The sequence below is a fragment of the Mytilus californianus genome, unplaced genomic scaffold, assembly GCF_021869535.1.
Source record: "Mytilus californianus isolate M0D057914Y unplaced genomic scaffold, xbMytCali1.0.p SCAF_12, whole genome shotgun sequence".
Lineage (NCBI taxonomy): Eukaryota > Metazoa > Mollusca > Bivalvia > Mytilida > Mytilidae > Mytilus > Mytilus californianus.
This window is the reverse complement of record NW_026262604.1, coordinates 56,143,887-56,164,096: the sequence shown is the minus strand read 5'-3', so window position 1 is coordinate 56,164,096 and position 20,210 is coordinate 56,143,887. Positions and strand designations below refer to the sequence as shown.

The 20,210-nt window shown below is 34.0% G+C and overlaps 1 protein-coding gene across 2 annotated transcripts in view; it reads left to right on the top strand.

The window, feature by feature from the left end:
* The window catches only part of LOC127722048 (fibronectin-like), a 72,391-nt gene that overhangs the window by 32,337 nt on the left and 19,844 nt on the right, over positions 1-20,210 (top strand). Inside the window, exons 13-21 of one of the 2 annotated variants that reach the window (XM_052228894.1) lie at positions 952-1,050; positions 2,166-2,366; positions 2,634-2,720; positions 8,755-9,092; positions 10,427-10,571; positions 14,370-14,477; positions 15,718-15,915; positions 18,158-18,241; positions 19,852-19,917. In XM_052228894.1, coding sequence (XP_052084854.1) covers positions 952-1,050; positions 2,166-2,366; positions 2,634-2,720; positions 8,755-9,092; positions 10,427-10,571; positions 14,370-14,477; positions 15,718-15,915; positions 18,158-18,241; positions 19,852-19,917 — 1,326 coding nt within the window. Of the gene's footprint in view, positions 1-951; positions 1,051-2,165; positions 2,367-2,633; positions 2,721-8,754; positions 9,093-10,423; positions 10,572-14,369; positions 14,478-15,717; positions 15,916-18,157; positions 18,242-19,851; positions 19,918-20,210 lie in introns of both variants that reach the window. The other variant, XM_052228893.1, reaches the window with a different exon arrangement.

The following is a 20,210-nucleotide window of genomic DNA, read 5'->3' as shown; positions in this document are numbered from 1 at the left end:
CATACCAGTTTACACATATATTCTGATTGGTGTTCCAATTTACACAAGAGAACACTTTATAATTTGATTGGTGTACCAATTTACACAAGAGAACACATTATATTCTGATTGGTGTATTAATTTACACACGAGAACACATTATATTCTGATTGGCATACCAGTTTACACATATATTCTGATTGGTGTTCCAATTTACACAAGAGAACACTTTATAATTTGATTGGTGTACCAATTTACACAAGAGAACACATTATATTCTGATTGGTGTATTAATTTACACACGAGAACACATTATATTCTGATTGGCATACCAGTTTACACATATATTCTGATTGGTGTTCCAATTTACACAAGAGAACACTTTATATCCTGATTGGTGTACAAATTTACACAAGAGAACACATTTTTTCTGATGGGTGTATTAATTTACACAAGAGAACACATTATATTCTGATTGGTGCACCAATTTACAAAAGAACACATTATTCTGATTGGTGTTCCAATTTACACAAGAGAAATTGGTCAATATAATATGTAGACGATAAAACAAGAAGTTATAACCAAACAACAGGAAACATATGAGGTTACGAGAGGGTTGAGCACTCACAAACATGTTTAACCACATTACATGCTTGCCTGTCCAAATTAAGGAGCATGTAGTTCAGTGGTTGTCATTAGTTCATGTCTTTCATTTTTTTTTTTCGTAAATTGTTTTGTTTTGTTATAAATTAGGAAGGATGTTAATATATTTATGCCCTAGCCACAAGGCGAAGTGTGCATTAAGTGTTACCCTTGACTGTCCGTCTTTCCATCTTTCCGTCTTTCTGTCCATTTATTCATCCGTCCTTCCACCTTTCTGTCCCATTTTCGTTTGAAAAGCAAGCTTGAGCAGTGGCATTCGTGTCCTTGGACACATTTGTCTTTTATTTTGTATTACTTTTATCGTTTCAGAATTAGAAAATGATAAGATGTATTACTTCAGGATTGAGACCGTGTTTCCAGGAAAAAGTATCTTTTCAGCATGGGAAAAGTTTTCAACATATCTTACAGGTAAAATTTAATAAACTTCGCTCAGTTTACAGTACACATTTATGTTTAATATTTTTATTTATTCTAGTGATTTTATTTTTAGCAGCACACTTTTTTATAAATATTTTTTTTTCAATACAACATCAATTTATTGTTGGTATTGTATTTGCTATTTCCAAATATCTGTAACCAGTGAGTATGATTCTATTTAGAATATCAAATGGTCTCCGGTTAAGTATCTACTATTCAAGGGAAGTAATCCTGTCACACATCTCCCAAAAATGAGGCCAAAAATAAAATTGAATTGTTTGATATTGCCTACCTACCCACCTCAAAGCAGCCTACCCGAAAAATTTTATGACAAATCTTTTCAAATTTTTTTAAAAGATTTTTTCCTGCTTTTACGTTGTTTTCTTGTCTAAACCATGCAACTTAAGTTGTTTGCAAACAAAAAAAAAATCCCTACCTACCTATCCAATCCTTCAAGGCATGGGTAGGCAACATCAACAGAGAATTGTTTAAAGGTGGCTTGACTATCACAACACATATCCTGGCTAGATATCCTCTCTAACCACCACAGGTTTTTTTAGTTGGGTGCCAAATGTAACTAGAGAGCATGATTGTCATTACAAAATTACATTGTCTCCACCAGGACTCGAACCCTGGACCTCTGTGTATAACAAGTCATCAGTATTATTCACTGCACTAAAAGAATTACTTCCAAGCTAGCTCAACCACTTACGACTCTGGTACTCAAGGGAAACAATACTGTCAATCATCTACGAAGTTCATGACTTTACATTAGCATAGGATCTAATCAAACTATCAAAAACCATGTTGGATTTTAAGTCAATATTACTCAAATTGATAATTAATTAATAAAATCAAATTTAAATAATATTTTAAGTACTGTAAATTCAGAGACTAGTGCAAGGTTTTTAATTATTGCGAATAATGCTGGGTGAGTATCTCAATAAGAAGAACTCGCATTTTGATATCTGATACATAAATCTGTATGCATATTTTCCTGAAATCGCAATAATTAATGTTGCATTTTATTTCATTCTTCAATCGCAATAATAAATAATAAATACATGCAATAATTTCTGAATCAACAGAAAATATTTTATTTTCAGAGAAAACTTCACCTCCACCTCCTAAAGACATGTATCTAACAGTACTGGCTAACAATTCAATGGTCATAAAGTGGTTACCCCCTCCTCAGGAGTACCGTGTAAGAGTCAGACAATACCAGATTGTAGTAGCAGAGGAAGATGGAAGAAAACAGTTCTTTAGGGTGGATGAACAGATCAGAAAGTTTCTTGTTCATAATTTAGGTACGTAAATTATTAAGTTTTCTCTACTCTCAATCTGACTAAAATCAGATTTTTTTTTTCACTTTGCACCATTAGATCTGAAAACATCTTATAAGGGGTGCTAGTGCAATTTGTCAATACAAGATAAACTTATGAAAAATAAATTTCAAAAAGTAATTTGCTTGATTGCCAATGATTAATCTTGAGCACTGCTGCTTATGCTCATAAAACTCAACATAAGCATTGAATTTATTACAATATTGTTGAACCTTTAAATTTTTTTTTCAGATAGAAGCAAAGATTACACGGTAGAAATAGCTGCAATTAACAACATAGGTGAAAGTGACAAGATTGTCAGATTCTTGGAAGCATTCAGTAAGATATTTGTTTTTCAGTCTGTGCAGATTATGAAAATAAGGAAATGTGGTTTGATTGCCAACGTGACAACTATAATCTACCATAGAACAAAGAAGAAGGGGTTGAAACAAGTTAAATCTGCATAATCATATGAAGGAGTTCTGCTATTCCTTAAAGATTTGAAAGTTTATACTTTTTTCTATGTAAAATTTTATGTTATTTTTATTTAAAAAAAAACACCATATGTTTTGTGTTACTGAGGGCACACAGTACCATTTTTGTTTACAGACAAGTGTATACGTAGTATAAGTTATTATACCTATTTTGATCTTTTTGTCAAGCCTGCGAAATGTATTCCGCGAAAGCGATACATAGTGATCCTCGATTCCAACGTCGTTGTCCGTGTTGTCAACATTTAGGTTCAGTCTGTAGTTAAAGTTTTTTATGCCCCTGCCGTGGCGGAGGGGGTATTAAGTTTTACCCTTGTCCATCCGTACTTCAGTCCGTATGTCCCAAAATTTCCGTCTACTTTAGTTTGCCTCAATCAAGTGTTATGAAACTTATACACAATGCTTATTACTACAAAACACAGATCTAAGTTTGAATTTTGATGGCGTCACATTTACCGTTCTAGTGTTATGCCTCTTTACAAGTAGAAAAATTGCTGAATTTTACGTTTCCTTTCTCTCACTTTAATTTGCCTCAACAAAATGTTATGAATCTTATACACAATGCTTATTACCACAAAACACAGATCAAGTTTGAATTTTAGTGGCTTCACATTTATGGTTCTAGAGTTATGCCCCTTTATAAATAGAAAAATTGCTGAATTTTTCGTTTCTGTTCTCTAACTTTAGTTTGCCTCAACAAAATGTTATGAAACTTATACACAATGCTTATTACTACAAAACACAGATCTAAGTTTGAATTTTGATGGTGTCATGTTTACTGTTCTAGAGTTATGCCCCTTTACAAGTAGAAAAATTGCTGAATTTTTCGTTTCCTTTCTCTCACTTTAATTTGCCTCAATGAAATGTAATGAATCTTATACACAATGCTTATTACCACAAAATACAGATCAAGTTTGAATTTTAGTGGCTTCACATTTACGGTTCTGGAGTGTCCCTTTACAAATAGAAAAATTGCTGAATTTTTTGTTTCTGTTCTCTAACTTTAGTTTGCCTCAACAAAATGTTATGAATCTTATACATAATGCTAATTATCACAAAACACAGATCAAGTTCGAATTTTTGTGGCGTCACATTTACTGTTCTAGAGTTATGCCCCTTTACAATTGGAAAAATTGCTGAATTTTTTGTTTCTGTTCTCCAACTTCAGTTTGCCTCAACCAAATGTTATGAAACTTATACACAATGCTTATTACCACAAAAGTCTGATCAATTACAAATTTGGGTACCGTCACTTCCATGGTTCTTGAGTTATGTTCCCCGTTTATTTAGACATCTATAACTTTGTCAAACCTACGTGGAATTTTATGAAAGTCGGACAGAAGCTAATGTTTATGAACAAAATACAGTATCCAGAGCAAAATTTTTAAGATATTTATTTTCATTTTCTGTATTTTACTGATAAATGTACTTAGTTTTTTTTACAGTTAACATTCAGATTTAGTCTGAGGTTAAAGTTTTTTTTATACATCAATAACTTTGTCAAACCTTCATGCTATTTAGCTTTCTGCTATTTACTGATAAATGACTTAGTTTATTCTTTTTATAGTTAACAAGTAGATACATTGTAGTCTGGGGTTGAAGTTTGTTACACATCAATTACTTTGTCAAACCTTTATAGAGTTTTATGAAACTTTGGCAGAAGCTTTTTAATGATTAAGAGATATTGTCTGAAGCAAATCTTTGAAAATATGTTTTGTTTCATTTTTAACCGGATTTTCGAAGGAAATATTGGTTATTGATTTTGAGATGTACAGCGGGCAGATGGGCCGACGAGTGGCTGCCAAACAGTGTCTACTCAATAACATGAAAACGCTTTGACAGGTTTTTTTTAAATTAAGATATGTTGTTACCTGTGACTAAATGAAGGTCAAGTTCAATTTTCACCATTTTAGCTTTTCTCCTTGTTGAGTTATCACCCTTTTTAATATCCAAAAGTAGTATTTTTAATGTGATTGGGTTATTTCTCTTTGAACAGAAATGGTTAATTATATATATAAAGTTTGATTACACTAACATGACTAATTTTCACCTGTTGGTATATAAGAGCATCTGGTAAATGTCTCACACAATTATAATTGGATTGACAGATTTATTTGAAAATTTTCTGTTTTCTAAGTGTTGATGATTATAAGCTATATAGGACTGTATAAATAAAGTTAGAAATTAACTGTTCACTATTAGACATTTTGAAGATAATTACAGATAAGTTTTATGGATTTTTAAAAGACATTGTATTAATGATAAATAAAATTTTGTGAATTTTTTTTTCTTTTCTTTGGTAAATTGTTTGAAGAATTTTGTGGTAGGTTGGTTTGTTATTCTGTAAAAACTAATTTTCTGAATGCTTTATATATTTTTTTATGAAGTGAACTACTTTAGTTAGATAATAATCTATTTTTATTATAGGATATACATTTGTATTTCATTACATTTAAAGTTGTTGACATTGATAAGTTGCAGATCTGTATTAGTTTGTGATAAATGAAAGAAAAATATTTGGAACTATTAATTATATTTGATTATAATTTGAAAATAGATATACATTGTGTTACATCATATCTTATTTTAGAGAATTATTAGTCATGAATCATATCTAATGTTAGAGTACTATGTTAAACCATATTTCAGTTCAAAGGGAAATAACTCAAACTTACTCCATGAACCAGTAATGATAAAATCAAAATTTCTTTATAACTATTTTTTTTAAGTCATGTGTGTTATGAAGGTAGATGTCACAGTTGAGAAATGTTATGAGTACATGTATTTTATTTTTGTTGTGTGTGTTAATGTTTAATTTTTACATGATCCTGTTAGGGGTTCAGATTTGCAAATATCGTTTTCATTATTAATTAGATAATAATCTATTTAAGATATTCAATCACAATACAAATTCATAGCTGTTTCAAGCATAAATGTTTTGTCCATTCTTTCTCTACTGTTCAGGATTCGACCTCTGCAGGAAAATCCGGTTTGCTGTCACTCGACAGCCTCTTTTTAGTAATTTTCTGATTGATTGACTTCTTTTTAGCTCACCGGGGCCTGAAGGGCCCCATGTGAGCTTATGCCATCACTTGGCGTCCGTCGTCTGTCGTCGTCATCGTCTGTTGTCGTCTGTCGTCGTCTGTCGTCGTAAACTATTTCAAAAATCTTCTCCTCTGAAACTACTGGGCCAAATACCTTCAAACTTTAAATAAATGTTCCTTAGGGTATCTAGTTTATAAATTGTATCCGAAGTTTTGATCCATCGACAAACATGGCCGCCATGGCTACAAATAGAACATAGGGGTCAAATACAGTTTTTGGCTTATATCTCAAAGACTAAAGCTTTTAGAGCAAATCTGACATAGGGTAAAATTGTTCAATTGGTCAAGATCTATCAGCTCTGAAATTTTCAGACGAATCGAACAACCCATTGTTTGGTTGCTGCCACTGAATTGGTAGTTTTAACAAAATTTTGCAGTTTTTAGCTCACCTGACCTGAAAGGTCAAGTGAGCTTTTCTTATCACTTTGCGTCCGTCGTCCGTCGTCCTGCGTCCGTCGTCCGTCGTCAGTAAACTTTTACAAAAATCTTCTCCTCTGAAACTACTGGGCCAAATTTGACCAAACTTGGCCACAATCATCATTGGGGTATCTAGTTTAAAAAATGTGTGCGGTGACCCGGCCAACCAACCAAGATGGCCGCCATGGCTAAAAATAGAACATGGGGGTAAAATGTAGATTTTGGCTTATATCTCTGAAACCAAAGCATTTAGAGAAAATCTGACATGGTGTAAAATTGTATATTAGGTCAAGATCTGTCTGCCCTGAAATTTTCAGATGAATCGGACAACCTGTTGTTGGGTTGCTGCCCCTGAATTGGTAATTTTAAGGAAATTTTGCCGTTTTTGGTTATCATCTTGAATATTATTATAGATAGAGATAAACTGTAAACAGCAATAATGTTCAGCAAAGTAAGATCTACAAATAAGTCAACTTGACCAAATTGGTCAGTTGACCCCTTAAGGAGTTATTGCCCTTTATAGTCAATTTTTAACCATTTTTCGTAAATTTTTGTAATCTTTTACAAAAATCTTCTCCTCTGAAACTACTAAGACAAATTTAACCAAACTTGTCCACAATCATCATTAGGGTATCTTGTTTAAAAAATGTGTCCGATGACCCCGCCCGTGAACCAAGATGGCCGACATGGCTAAAAAATAGTACATAGGGTAAAATGCAGTTTTTGGCTCATATCTCTGAAACCAAAGCATTTAGAGCAAATCTGATGAGTATAAAATTGTTCATTAGGTCAAGATCTATCTGCCCTGAAATTTTCTTACCAATCAGGCAACCCGTTGTTGGGTTGCTGCCCCTGAATTGGTAATTTTAAGGAAATTTTGCCGTTTTTGGTTATTATCTTGAATATTATTATAGATAGAGATAAACTGTAAACAGCAATAATGTTCAGCAAAGTAAGATCTACAAATAAGTCAACTTGACCAAAATTGTCAGTTAACCCCTTAAGGAGTTATTGCCCTTTATTGTCAATTTTTAACCATTTTTCGTAAATTTTTGTAATTTTTTACAAAAATCTTCTCCTCTGAAACTACTAGGACAAATTTAACCAAACTTGTCCACAATCATCATTAGGGTATCTAGTTTAAAAAATGTGTCTGATGACCCCGCCCGCGAACCAAGATGGCTGACATGGCTAAAAAATAGTACATAGGGTAAAATGCAGTTTTTGGCTCATATCTCTGAAACCAAAGCATTTAGAGCAAATCTGACATGGGGGTAAAATTGTTCATTAGGTCAAGATCTATCTGCCCTGAAATTTTCAGACCAATCAGGCAACACATTGTTGGGTTGCTGCCCCTGAATTGGTAATTTTAAGAAAATTTTGCAGCTTTTGGTTATTATCTTGAATATTATTATAGATAGAGATAAACTGTAAACAGCAATAATGTACAGCAAAGTTAGATCTACAAATAAGGCAACATGACCAAAATTGTCAATTGACCCCTTAAGGAGTTATTGCCCTTTATAGTCAATTTTTTACAATTTTCATAAATTTTGTAAATTTTTGTAAATTTTTACAAAGTATTTTCCACTGTATCTACCGGGCCAAGTTCATTATAGATAGAAGTAAGGAGCAAGAATGTTCAGTAAAGTAAGATCTACAAACACATCACCATCACCAAAACACATCACCATCACCAAAACACAATTTTGTCATGAATCCATCTGTGTCCTTTGTTTAATATGCACATAGACCAAGGTGAGCGACACAGGCTCTTTAGAGCCTCTAGTTTGTTATTATTTTGAATATTATTATAGATATATATAAACTGTAAGCAGCAATAATGTTCAGCAAAGTAAGATCTACAAAAAAGTTAATATGACCAAAATTGTCAATTGACCCCTTTAGGAGTTATTGCCCTTTAAAGACAATTTTACACAATTTGTTCATCAAGTTTGCTAACATTTAAAAATCTTCTCCTCTGAAATACAGGTGAGCGATTCAGGCTCTTGAGAGCCTCTTGTTTACAGATAGTTTGGGATTAAATTTTTTTGACATGATAAATTTGTAAGCCTCCATGAATTGTTATAAAACTATGACAGAAGCTAATCCTCAAGACAAAGAAATAGCATCTAAAGAAAAAGAATGATTTTTTTTTTTAATTCTGTATTTTACTGATAAATGGACTCACTTTTTAAGTTAATATTAAAAATTACTCTTTTTCACTGACAGCAGCAATCACAGACGAGACACAGGGTTCCGTCAAACTCCTTACAATTTTTTATGGATTATGTTTTCAACTTTATACATGTATAAAAAGCACTATTCTTACAGAAATTTTACAGGATATCTCTTTTATAGGAAATATTTCTAACGGCATCTACATCTCTGCCAAACCATTATCATCAACAAGTGTGCAGGTGTCCTGGACCACTTCATATAATTCAGACTTGACGAGATATCTGCTACGATACAATACTATTAAATCTGCAGCCAGTCAGCCAGTAGATTCCTTCGTCAAACCATCAGTAATGAGCCATGTGATGAACAATTTGCAACAACATACGGAATATATTATATCGTTGATACCATATTTTAATGACATGCCAGGAAACTTAACTATGACAACCGTATGGACATATTCAGATGTCCCATCGGCACCGCCAAAAGATGTAACTGTGCTAAGTGTTAATAATTCTGTAAGTAAAGCCATACAACTGATTTATTTTCTTCTTTATTTATTTCATGGATTACAACATTTTCCTAAATCGATATATTCTTCAATTTATTTCTGCAACATTTATACATGATCTGGGCACTACCCAAAAAAGACAGACCAAAGGTGCCAAACAGATACTCAAACTCATAAGTCGAAAACAAACTGATTTTTATAGTTTGTTCATATGTTGTACTGTTACACCACTGTCCAAGGTTAGGGGGAGAGTTGGGGGCCCACTAACATGTTTAACCCCGCCACATTCTGTATGTGCCTGTGTTAAGTCAGGAGCCTGTAATTCAGTGGTTGTTCTTTGTTGCTGTATATCATATTTGTTTTTCTTGCATAAATCAGGCCATTAGTTTTCTCGTTTGAATTGTTTTACATTTGTCATTTTGGGGCCTTTTATAGCTGACTATGCGGTATGGGTTTTACTCATTGTTGAAGGTAGTGATCTGTAGTTGTTAATTTCTGTGTCATTTGGTCACTTGTGGAGAGTTGTCTCATTGGCAATCATACCACATCTCCTTACTTTTATATTGGCAATGTCATGGAAAAAAAATGAAAAATGACCAAAAGACAATCAACAGTATACGTTACACAACATAGAAAACTAAAGACTGAGCAACATGAACTCCACCAAAAACCGGGGTTGATCTCATAGTAGGTGTCTACAGATAACAAAATTGAGTTAAAAGTAACTTATAGATATAGAAAAATATCAGTATTAAAGAGATTATGCATACTAGTTCAGACTGTATGCACAAAAACGAGGCTCCAACAAATAGTTTTACTATATGTCAAATTCTGTTTACTAAACTCTGTTAAATACACAGCTTTGATGGACTCTAGGTGATTTAGAGGTGACTTTATAATATTGCATATGAAGACATTTGTCTACTATTGAAGACTATATAGAAAAACAAAGGATATGGGGTATCCATCCTGCATGACACAAAATCAGTACATGCACAGCAAAAAACACACAAAAAGCAAAGGAACAGCGCTTTTATTGTTGTTCTTCATCTCAAAAATCACAGTGAGGCCTTCAACAAGGAGCAAAAAACTCTCACCTCACTGCAAGTTTTAGACAGCCCCTAGCACCAGTTTGAGTGGAATTCTTTGCAAAATCATTAAGGATGTTCATCTAGTCTTTTGGTTGTTACGTCATTGTAAAATACACCATATATCCTTTAATTTAGAAGGTCTGGAATTTCATGGAATAGAAGTTCCTTTATATCAAAGTTTACAGAAGAACTTCAATTTAATGAGGAACAAATATATAAATGACTATAAAATCTTAATATTTTCCAGCAGAACTTTATGGTCTCTTGGAATCCACCACCAGAACATACAAGGAATGGTGACTTGGTTTATTACCGTTTAGAATATAGAACTAAGTATGACGAGACAAGTAAAACTATGCTGGTTCCTGCTGATAAAAATGAAATGTTGCTATCAGGTAAGGCTACAATATAATTATTCGTTAAACTTACAACTTAATAAAGATAAGGATACAATGAATAAAGAAATGGAACCTGGTATAAATAAAATAAATCATTTTGAGAGTAAACATATAATTCTTCCCTCACTTGTGTAGTGTGAGCTATTTTCATCATTTGATAGTCATCATGGTTATTGTCTGTTCACTTTTTATACGCCCGTCAAATTTTTGACGGGACGTATTATGGTATACAAATGTCCGGCGTCCGTCCGTCTGTCTGTCCGTCTGTCCGTCTGTCTGTCCGTCTGTCCGTCTGTCTGTCCGTCTGTCTGTCCGGCGTAAACATGTCGCACCGTAACTTGAGAATGACTTATCTAAATTTCATGAAACTTGAGATAGTTGTTTCTTATGATGGTCAAACGATCTGTATACTTTTTGGTGAAAATAAGATTAAAACTTTTTGAGTTACGGGACTTAGTAACTAAAACAGGTGTGTGTTTTTTTTCACATGTCGCGCCGTATCTCAAAAACAATTTATGATTATTGCTTAAAACTTTACACACTTCTTAGTTATATTAATCTTAAGATCTGTATACTTTTTGGTGATGATTCAAAATTTTATTTTAGAGATATTGAGTATTTTGTTAAAAAAGGGGGAGGGGTTTTTCACATGTCGCGCCGTATCTCAAAAACAGTTTATGATTATTGCTTAAAACTTTACACACTTCTTAGTTATATTAACCTTAAGATCTGTATACTTTTTGGTGATGATTCAAAATTTTATTTTTGAGTTATTCAGTATTTTGTAAAAAAAGGGGGAGGGATTTTTCACATGTCGCGCCGTATCTCAAAAACGATTTATGATTATTGCTTAAAATTTTACACACTTCTTAGTTATATTAATTTTAAGATCTGTATACTTTTTGGTTTTGATTCAAAATTTTATTTTTGAGATATTGATTTTTTTTTTTAAAAGGGGGGGTTTTCACATCGCGCCGTATCGCAAAAATGATTTATGATTATTGCTTAAAATTTTACACACTTCTTAGTTATATTAATCTAAAGATCTTTATACTTTTTGGTTTTGATTCAAAATTTTATTTTAGAGATATTGAGTATTTTGTAAAAAAAAAGGGGGGTTTTTGCATGTCCAACCTATGTCAGAAACTATTTATGCTTATTGCATAAAAATTCACACACAAGACGACGGGCGTATCATGCGCTCATGGCGCAGCTGTTTATTTTTATTGTCATGGGGTTGCTGTCCCATTTATGTATGCTCACAACTTTTTTATTCATATATATAGAGTTTGCATTTTTGCCTTTTGTCTAGTGGTGCAATCAGGGTTTTGTTTGTGAAATGGGGTTTATAAAGGGGTACTTTGAGGGGCATAAAGGAAGGAGGGGTTTACTATAGAACCCTATGGGATTTTATTTTTTTTTATTTTCAAATGATTATAACTTGAAAACAGTAAGTGATAGACACAATATTTATAATTGAAAATGTTCTAAATGATAAAGCACATTAAATAAAATAAAAGCTTAGTCCCCAGGGGTTACCCCCACCCCCTGCCATTAGAGAAAGTTTTAATACCTTGGAAGTGGTCAAGATCCCCACCCCTAAACCATATATATTTTGGTTTGTCATGATAAAGCACATCAAATGAAATAGAGGGTTAGTCCCCAGGGGTCATCCCCTCCCCCTGCCATTTGAGAAAGTTCTAATATCTTGGAAGTGGTCAAGATCCCCACCCCTAAACCATATATATTCTGGTTTGTCATGCCGAGATGATTTGAATGATAAACAGGGTTAGTCCCCAGGGGTCTTCCCGACCCCCTACCATTTGAGAAAGTTCTAATATCTTGAAAGTGGTCAAGGTCCCCACCCCTAAACCATATATATTCTGGTTTGTCATGCCGAGAAGATTTGAATGATAAACAGGGTTAGTCCCCAGGGGTCTACCCGACCCCCTGCCATTTGAGAAAGTTTTTATATCTTGGAAGTGGTCAAGATCCCCACCCCTAAACCATATATATTTTGGTTTGTCATGATAAAGCACATCAAATGAAATACAGGGTTAGTCCCCAGGGGTCATCCCCACCCCCTGCCATTTGAGAAAGTTCTAATATCTTGGAATTGGTCAAGATCCCCACCCCTAAACCATATATATTCTGGTTTGTCATGCCAAGAAGATTTGAATGATAAACAGGGTTAGTCCCCAGGGTCTACCCGACCCCCTGCCATTTGAGAAAGTTCTAAAATCTTGTAAGTGGTCAAGATCCCCACCCCTAAACCATATATATTCTGGTTTGTCATGCCAAGATGATTTGAATGATTAACAGGGTTAGTCCCCAGGGGTCGTCCCGACCCCCTGCCATTTTAAAAAGTTCTAATATCTTGTAAGTGATCAGGATCCCTACCCCTAAACCATGCCAAGATGATTTGAATGATAAACATGGTAAGACCCAAGGGGTCATCCCCACCCCCAGTCATTTGAATATGTTCAAATATCTTGTTAATGGTTGAGATCCCCAACCCTAAACCATATATATACTTGTTTGTCATGTCATGAAGATTTGAATGATATGTAGGAAAAGTCCCCAGGGGTTTCCCCAACCCCGAATGTTATAATATCTTGTAAATGGTTGAGATCCCCACCCCTAAACCATATATATTCCTGATCTTCATGTTCCAAAGATTTGAATAATATATAGGGTCAGTCCCCAGGGGTTCTCCCAACCCCAAATGTTCTAATATCTTGTAAACAGTCAAGATCCCCACCCCTAAACCATATATATTCCTGATCGTCAGTTCACAAAGATTTGAATGATATATAGGGCCAGTCCCCAGGGGTCACCCCAATCCAAATGTCTAATATCTTGTAAATGGTCGAGATCCCCACCCCTAAACCATATATATTCCTGTTCGTCATTTCACATAGATTTGTATGACATGCAGGGTCAGTTCCTAGGCGTCACTAATGCATATCACTTTACTGGACCAATCCAATTTGTACTGGACTTTGCCCAATGTCAGGCGACCATAGGAATGACGAATTATGGGAGCTTCGTTTGGGAGACTTCGTAACAGCATCCTGTTACAATCATTTCTTGTTATTAATAGCTTTGAATAATATTTAAATTTCCATGAGTATCTGGAAATGAAATAAACTTTAAATTTCATTGAATCTGCTGTAATTGATACACAACTGAAATGTTTTTTTCCCCCCTTGTTAACTATAGTATGGTTGCCTTAACTTAACCTACTGTATGAGACTATAATAGTGTATAGCCATCTTTTCCTGTCATATTTGAGTGATGTTTTTAAATCCATTTGAAAATTAGCATCAGAGAAAACGGAACACCTGAAAAAATGCAACTCAGATATTTGTTTGGTAAGAATTTCTACTGTCTTTGAATGATAGAAAAGCCTCCTCAAAACTTTTGGTGTTTGGGATTTCCTTGCCTTGCACTTATTCTGATGTTAGAGGTACCCTTTACAAAAAGTTAAGTTTATGAGTTTTTTTAAAAGAGAATATGCTCATAATGCTATGGCATAAAGGGAGATAATAAAATATCATAGTACAGTTGATTGATAATCAAATGCATGACGTAAACAAATCTCAAATCAATTGTTTGTTAGTTTGCATATGGTCTAGTGGGATATATTTAAGGACATGGGCATGCATGCAAGCATAAATATTTTACTAATTATGTAAATGTTGTCAATTACATATAATGAATTGAATGGGATTATAACTACTGCACAACTAGTGTCTTCACATCTTTGTAAAATCCCTTTTAAATCTTTTTCAGGTTTAGAAGAAGGTATAGTTTATGAGATGAGAGTGGCAGCAGTCACTGTCAATGGGACTGGACCGTATTCATCATGGGTTCAAATGGTTGTTACAAAGAGTGGCACAGGTAAAGATTAATTGCTGTATTTTTACCAACTTTTATTACCAAATATTTTGTAATTTTATGGTGCTGTCTATACCTCTTGAGTGTAGCTAAATAATGGTTAATTGAAACAATTTTTGCCACGTCAAAATCTAACTTATTCTGGGTAATATTTTAACAAGCGTACACCAAAACATTGTGATTAGCTTAAAGAGTCCTAAACAATGGCAACTCAACCAATGACATGGTGTTATTTTCATTTTGGTGTACAAACAATGAAATTACCCACAATCCTATAGTTATGGAAATGGTCAAAAGTAAAAAAACAAAAATACCGAACTCCGAGGAAAATTCAAAACGGAAAGTTTGAATCAAATGGCAAAATGAAAAGCTCAATGATCAAACGAATGGATAACAACTGTCATATTCCTGACTTGGTACAACTGATCAGATCTAGTGTTCTGATGATGCCACTCATATGATGAAACATGTAGACATTATATAAATATAATCTAGCGGTATGACGTGGGTGTTGATGTCTTTATTTTCTATAATTAGATCTAGATTTTGTGCAATAAGTTGATATTTTTATGTCATACATTGGCGGATGGTGTCATGATAACTTTATTTGAGCAGACAATTTTCTATCAGAGAAATGCATTCAATATTACATTCCTGTTATACTTATGGATACACAATTCAATGAATAAAAGCCTGAAGGATTTATATGCACTCCAAAAGAGCGAGACCAGGTATGACAAACAGGGAAATCATCTCCTGCTATGCATGCGTCACTTGCCATGTGAATGAGGACTAAAAAATGTCAAGATAGGAATTGGACACCATCAGTAAATTTTGAAATCAGATGACTGTACAGGAATAATAAACATATTTACACTTTTGGTATTTAGCTGAATTTTGTCAGGAACTTGTGTGATTTTAAATAATGGCGGACAAATTTGCACACAAGTGTATTTACGTCTATTGTATTCATGTATAATATAAGATCTTGGATTTGAAAACATTTCTCTTGACAGATAAGACACAGACACATCCTATTGGTCAACCAATTCATGACAGAGATATATTAATAAACTTAACATAGATACCAGGATTAAAATTCTGTACGGCAGGCACTTGGTTCGTCTACAAAAGACTCATCAGTGACACTCGAATCAAAACTTTAAAAAGGCCAAATAAAGTACAAAGTTGATATATATTATAACATGTATAAAAAGGCTATGACAAAATTGTATTTTTTCAGTGATTGAGCAACCACCAGAACCTCCATCTAATCTGACAGCAGATCCTGTACCACTTGGTATAACTTTAATGTGGGCGTCGCCTCTAAACACCAGTATACCGGTCAAAGGTTATATAGTAGGTCATGGCAGATTTATCCCTGAGGTTTACAGAAAGATACTTGGACCATCTGTTTTTGAGTATACCATTACAGGGTTGAGTAAGCAAAAGTTTATCCGAGTTTAAGGTTATATAGTTGGTCATGGCAGATTTCTCTCTGAGATTTATACAAAGATACTAGGACCAACTGTTGAGTAAACCATTACAGAGTTGAGTAAGCAAAAGTTTATCAGAGTAAGAAATTTTTACTGACAAATTTGCTTCTATGACAATACAAGGTACTTGTTTAAACTTAACACAAATTTCTTATGATATGGTTGACACCAGAATTGAGATTAAAACATACATTCTTCTCGATAGATTCTATGGGATACAGCACCTAAGTAATTGTACATTTATAAAGTTTGTTTTAGGTTAGCCCTGTTTAACAAAAGCCAATTTTAAAGGTTTCTAAAACTTATATATTGTTAAAAAAAATAACTGTACTGATTTAACAAAAATATAATATTAAGATAAAAACTGTTTTGAAGATGATTAACAAAATGGAAAGTTTAAGATTTTGATTATATTGTTAGAGTTAAAAAACCCAGTTGGTCATTTAAAAAAAAGTATGGTATACTTACTGTTTTTCTATCAATCTTTACATAAACCAAAATATTCCAATTTGTGCTTTAATGAAATTTTTAAACCTTGCAATGCATGTTTTGATTTTAATGATTTCCACATTAGTAATTCTAAAGTTAAGGGCATTAGGATTACCACTCAGTATATCCATCTTACGGTCTGTCCCTTTTTAGCTCACCTGGCTCATCACTTGGCGTCCGGCGTCGTCCGTCGTCGTCCTTCGTCGGCGTTAACTTTTTACATTTTGAACTTATTCTAGAGAACCACTGAATGGAATGAAACCAAACATGGCATGAATGTTCCTTATGAGGTGCTGACCAAGTGTTGTTACTTTGTAGCGGATCCATAATCCAAGATGGCCGCCAGCGGGGGACTTAGTTTAATATAGGACCCTATGGGAAATACATACAAATGTCTTCTTTTAGAGAACCACTGAATGGAATGAAACCAAACATGGCATGAATGTTCCTTATGAGGTGCTGACCAAGTGTTGTTACTATGAAGCTGATCCATAATCCAAGATGGCCGCCAGCAGGGGACTTAGTTTAACATGGGACCCTAGGGGAAATAAATACAAATGTCTTCTTTTAGAGAACCACTGAATGGAATGAAACCAAACATGGCATGAATGTTTCTTATGAGGTGCTGACTGAGTGTTGTTACTTTGAAGCTGATCCATAATCTAAAATGGCCGCCTGCAGGGGACTTAGTTTAACATGGGACCCTATGAGAAATACATACAAATGTCTTCTTCTAGAGAACCACTGAATGGAATGAAACCAAACATGGCATGAATGTTCCTTATGATGTGCTGACCGAGTGTTGTTACTTTGAAGCCGATCCATCATCCAAGATGGCCGCCAGAGGGGGACTTAGTTTAACATTGGACCCTACGGGAAATACATACAAACGTCTTCTTTTAGAGAACCACTGAATGGAATGAAACCAAACATGGCAAGAATGTTCCTTATGAGGTGCTGACCAAGTGTTGTTACTTTGAAGCTGATCCATCATCCAAGATGGCCGCCAGCGGAGGACTTAGTTTAACATAGGACCTATGAGAAATACGTACAAATGTTTTCTTTTTAAGAACCATTGAATGGCATGAAATCAAACATGGCATGCATGTTCCTTTTGAGGTGCTGACCAAGTGTTGTTACTTTGAAGCTGATCCTTCATCCATGATGGCTGCCAGATGGGGACAATGTTTAACAAAGGACCCTATAGACAATACATACAAATGTCTTCTTTTAGAGAACCACATACTGAATGGATTGAAACCAAACATGACATGAATGTTCCTTATGAGGTGCTGACTAAGTTTTGTTACTTTGAAGCTGATCCTTCATCCATGATGGCCGCCAATGGGGGGACTTCCTTTAACATAAGACCCTATGGGAAATACATACAAATGCTTCTTCTAGAGGTGCTCTGAATGGAATGAAACCAAAACCTGGCATAAATGTTTCTTATGAGGTGCTGATTAAGTGTTGCTACTTTGTTGCCTATTTACTGTTTAAGATGGCCACCAGGATTTTTTATTAAATTACAGGACCAATATTAAACCAAATTTAGCCTCACTCATTATTAGGGTATCTGTTATGATTTTAATCTATTTTTACATGATTTCCAAAACCAAAGTAAAATCAGGTGAGCGACACAGGCTCTTGAGAGCCTATAGTTTATTAAAGTGATAAATCATGGTATATTTATTTCAGGACCAAACGCACAGTATATTCTGACTGTCCGATCATTTAACAGTTTTGGAGAAAGTAAGCCAGCTTTTTTGAAAGCTAAATCAGGTATGAGTTAAAGCTATTGTATATAGATATAACATTTACCATCTAAAGGAGTTAGAAAAGAGATCAGAGGATAAGGATTTCTAAAGAAATTTAGTTCTAATCTCATCTTGTATAGCATCAAGTATGGGTAAGATATACATGTATTTACTCCAAGAAAGTATTGTATTCCATGGAAGAGTCATGCATTTGTGTAGCTAGTTGTTGACATAAAAAAGAATAACTGCAATTTTTGTCTTGCCTGCAACGACATATGCGAGACATAGGTATTACTATCTGTCGGCGGCGGCAGTGGAAACTATTTGTATAAAGCTTTATTTTTCAGAAGGTAGAAGACCTGGATGCTTCATACCTTGTATGCAGGTACCTTATGTTACGAGGTTTCCGTCTGTCATATGCCCATTGTCCTTGACCTCATTTTCATGGTTCAGTGACTGCTTGAAAAAAAATTACAGTTTTTTTGTCATGTGATTTTCTCACTTATTATGAGTAATAGGATAACTATATTTGGTATATTGGTTCCTTGTAACGTCTACATATCCGTCAGCAGGGTTAATCTGACCTCGACCTCAATTCATGGATCAGTGATCAAGGTTAAAGTTACGTGATTAGGTCCATTTCTCAGATACCACAAACAGCAGGTCAACTGTATGTGGTGTATGGAATGATTGTAAGGGGTACATGCCAGACTGGCAGGTTTCATCGGACCTTGACCTCATTTTCATGGTTCATTAGTCATTGTTAATTATTTGTGTTTTGGTCTGTTTTTCAAGTACTATAAGCAATAGGTCAACAATATTTGGTGTATGGAATGATTGTAAGGTGTACATGTCTGTCTAGCTGGTGTCATGACTTACCTTGACCCCATTTCCATGGTTCATTGGTTAACATTAATATAAGTTTTTGTGTTTTGGTCTGTTTTTCAATTACCATAAGTAATGGGTCAACTATATTTGGTGTATGGAATAATTGTAAGGTGTACATGTCTGTGTGACAGTTTTTATCTGACCTTGACCTCATTTTCATGGATCTTTAAAAATGTTAAGTTTATGTGATACTTGTAGTAAAACTTTTATCTTTAAGACTTTCAACATAAGTCAATGGTCAGTAAAACAGGCGAGACATTTCAGCATGTGCACTTTTGTTATTTCTAATAACTTGAGTTTTTTTATGCACTACAAGGTTATTTTGGAAATGAGAAAATTGATGGCAACATTATTATTTCCCATAAAAAGTATGAATACGATAGTTAACTGTCTTGAAAACATTAAACACTGACTGTAAATTCAGAAATTATTGCAAGGTTTTTATTAATGTGAATAATGCGACTGAATGAGTATTGCAATAATAAGAACTGGCATTCTTATATCTGATACATATTACTGTATGCATATTTTCCTGAAATCACAATAGTTGATCTCGCATTTTAGTCCATTCAGCAAAAAACACAATGATAAATGCACGTAATTTCTGAAAATATACAGTAACCAAAAAAAAAACCAGCAAAATTTTTGTATAAAGACAATTACATAGTAACATAGGATAATTTGCAAACAATTCTAATCTCTTATATCTAGCTAATCATACTTTTTAATTTTATTGTCACAATTTAGGAAAAAGACAACAGAACAATTATGAAATAACTACAATAGTTGCAACTACCCCAGAAACAACTCCAGGTAGGTGATCTCAAACTGGCCGAAGAGCAGAAGGACCTTTTTGGGGAGTTATGAATTGAGCCATTTAATCATTGGAATTTTGAAATAGACAGTTAAATCATCAGGAATGCAGGATTCCGAATTTAATTATATCTTGATGTTGGAATAGACACATTATTTTCACGGAATTCAGAATTTAATATTTATTATCTCAGGAATAAGGAATGAGACCCTCTCCTAACTCTTTCCCAGGGCTTCCAAAATTATTTTTAGCCAGCTGGACATTTTATATATTATCCCGATTTTAATCCCTT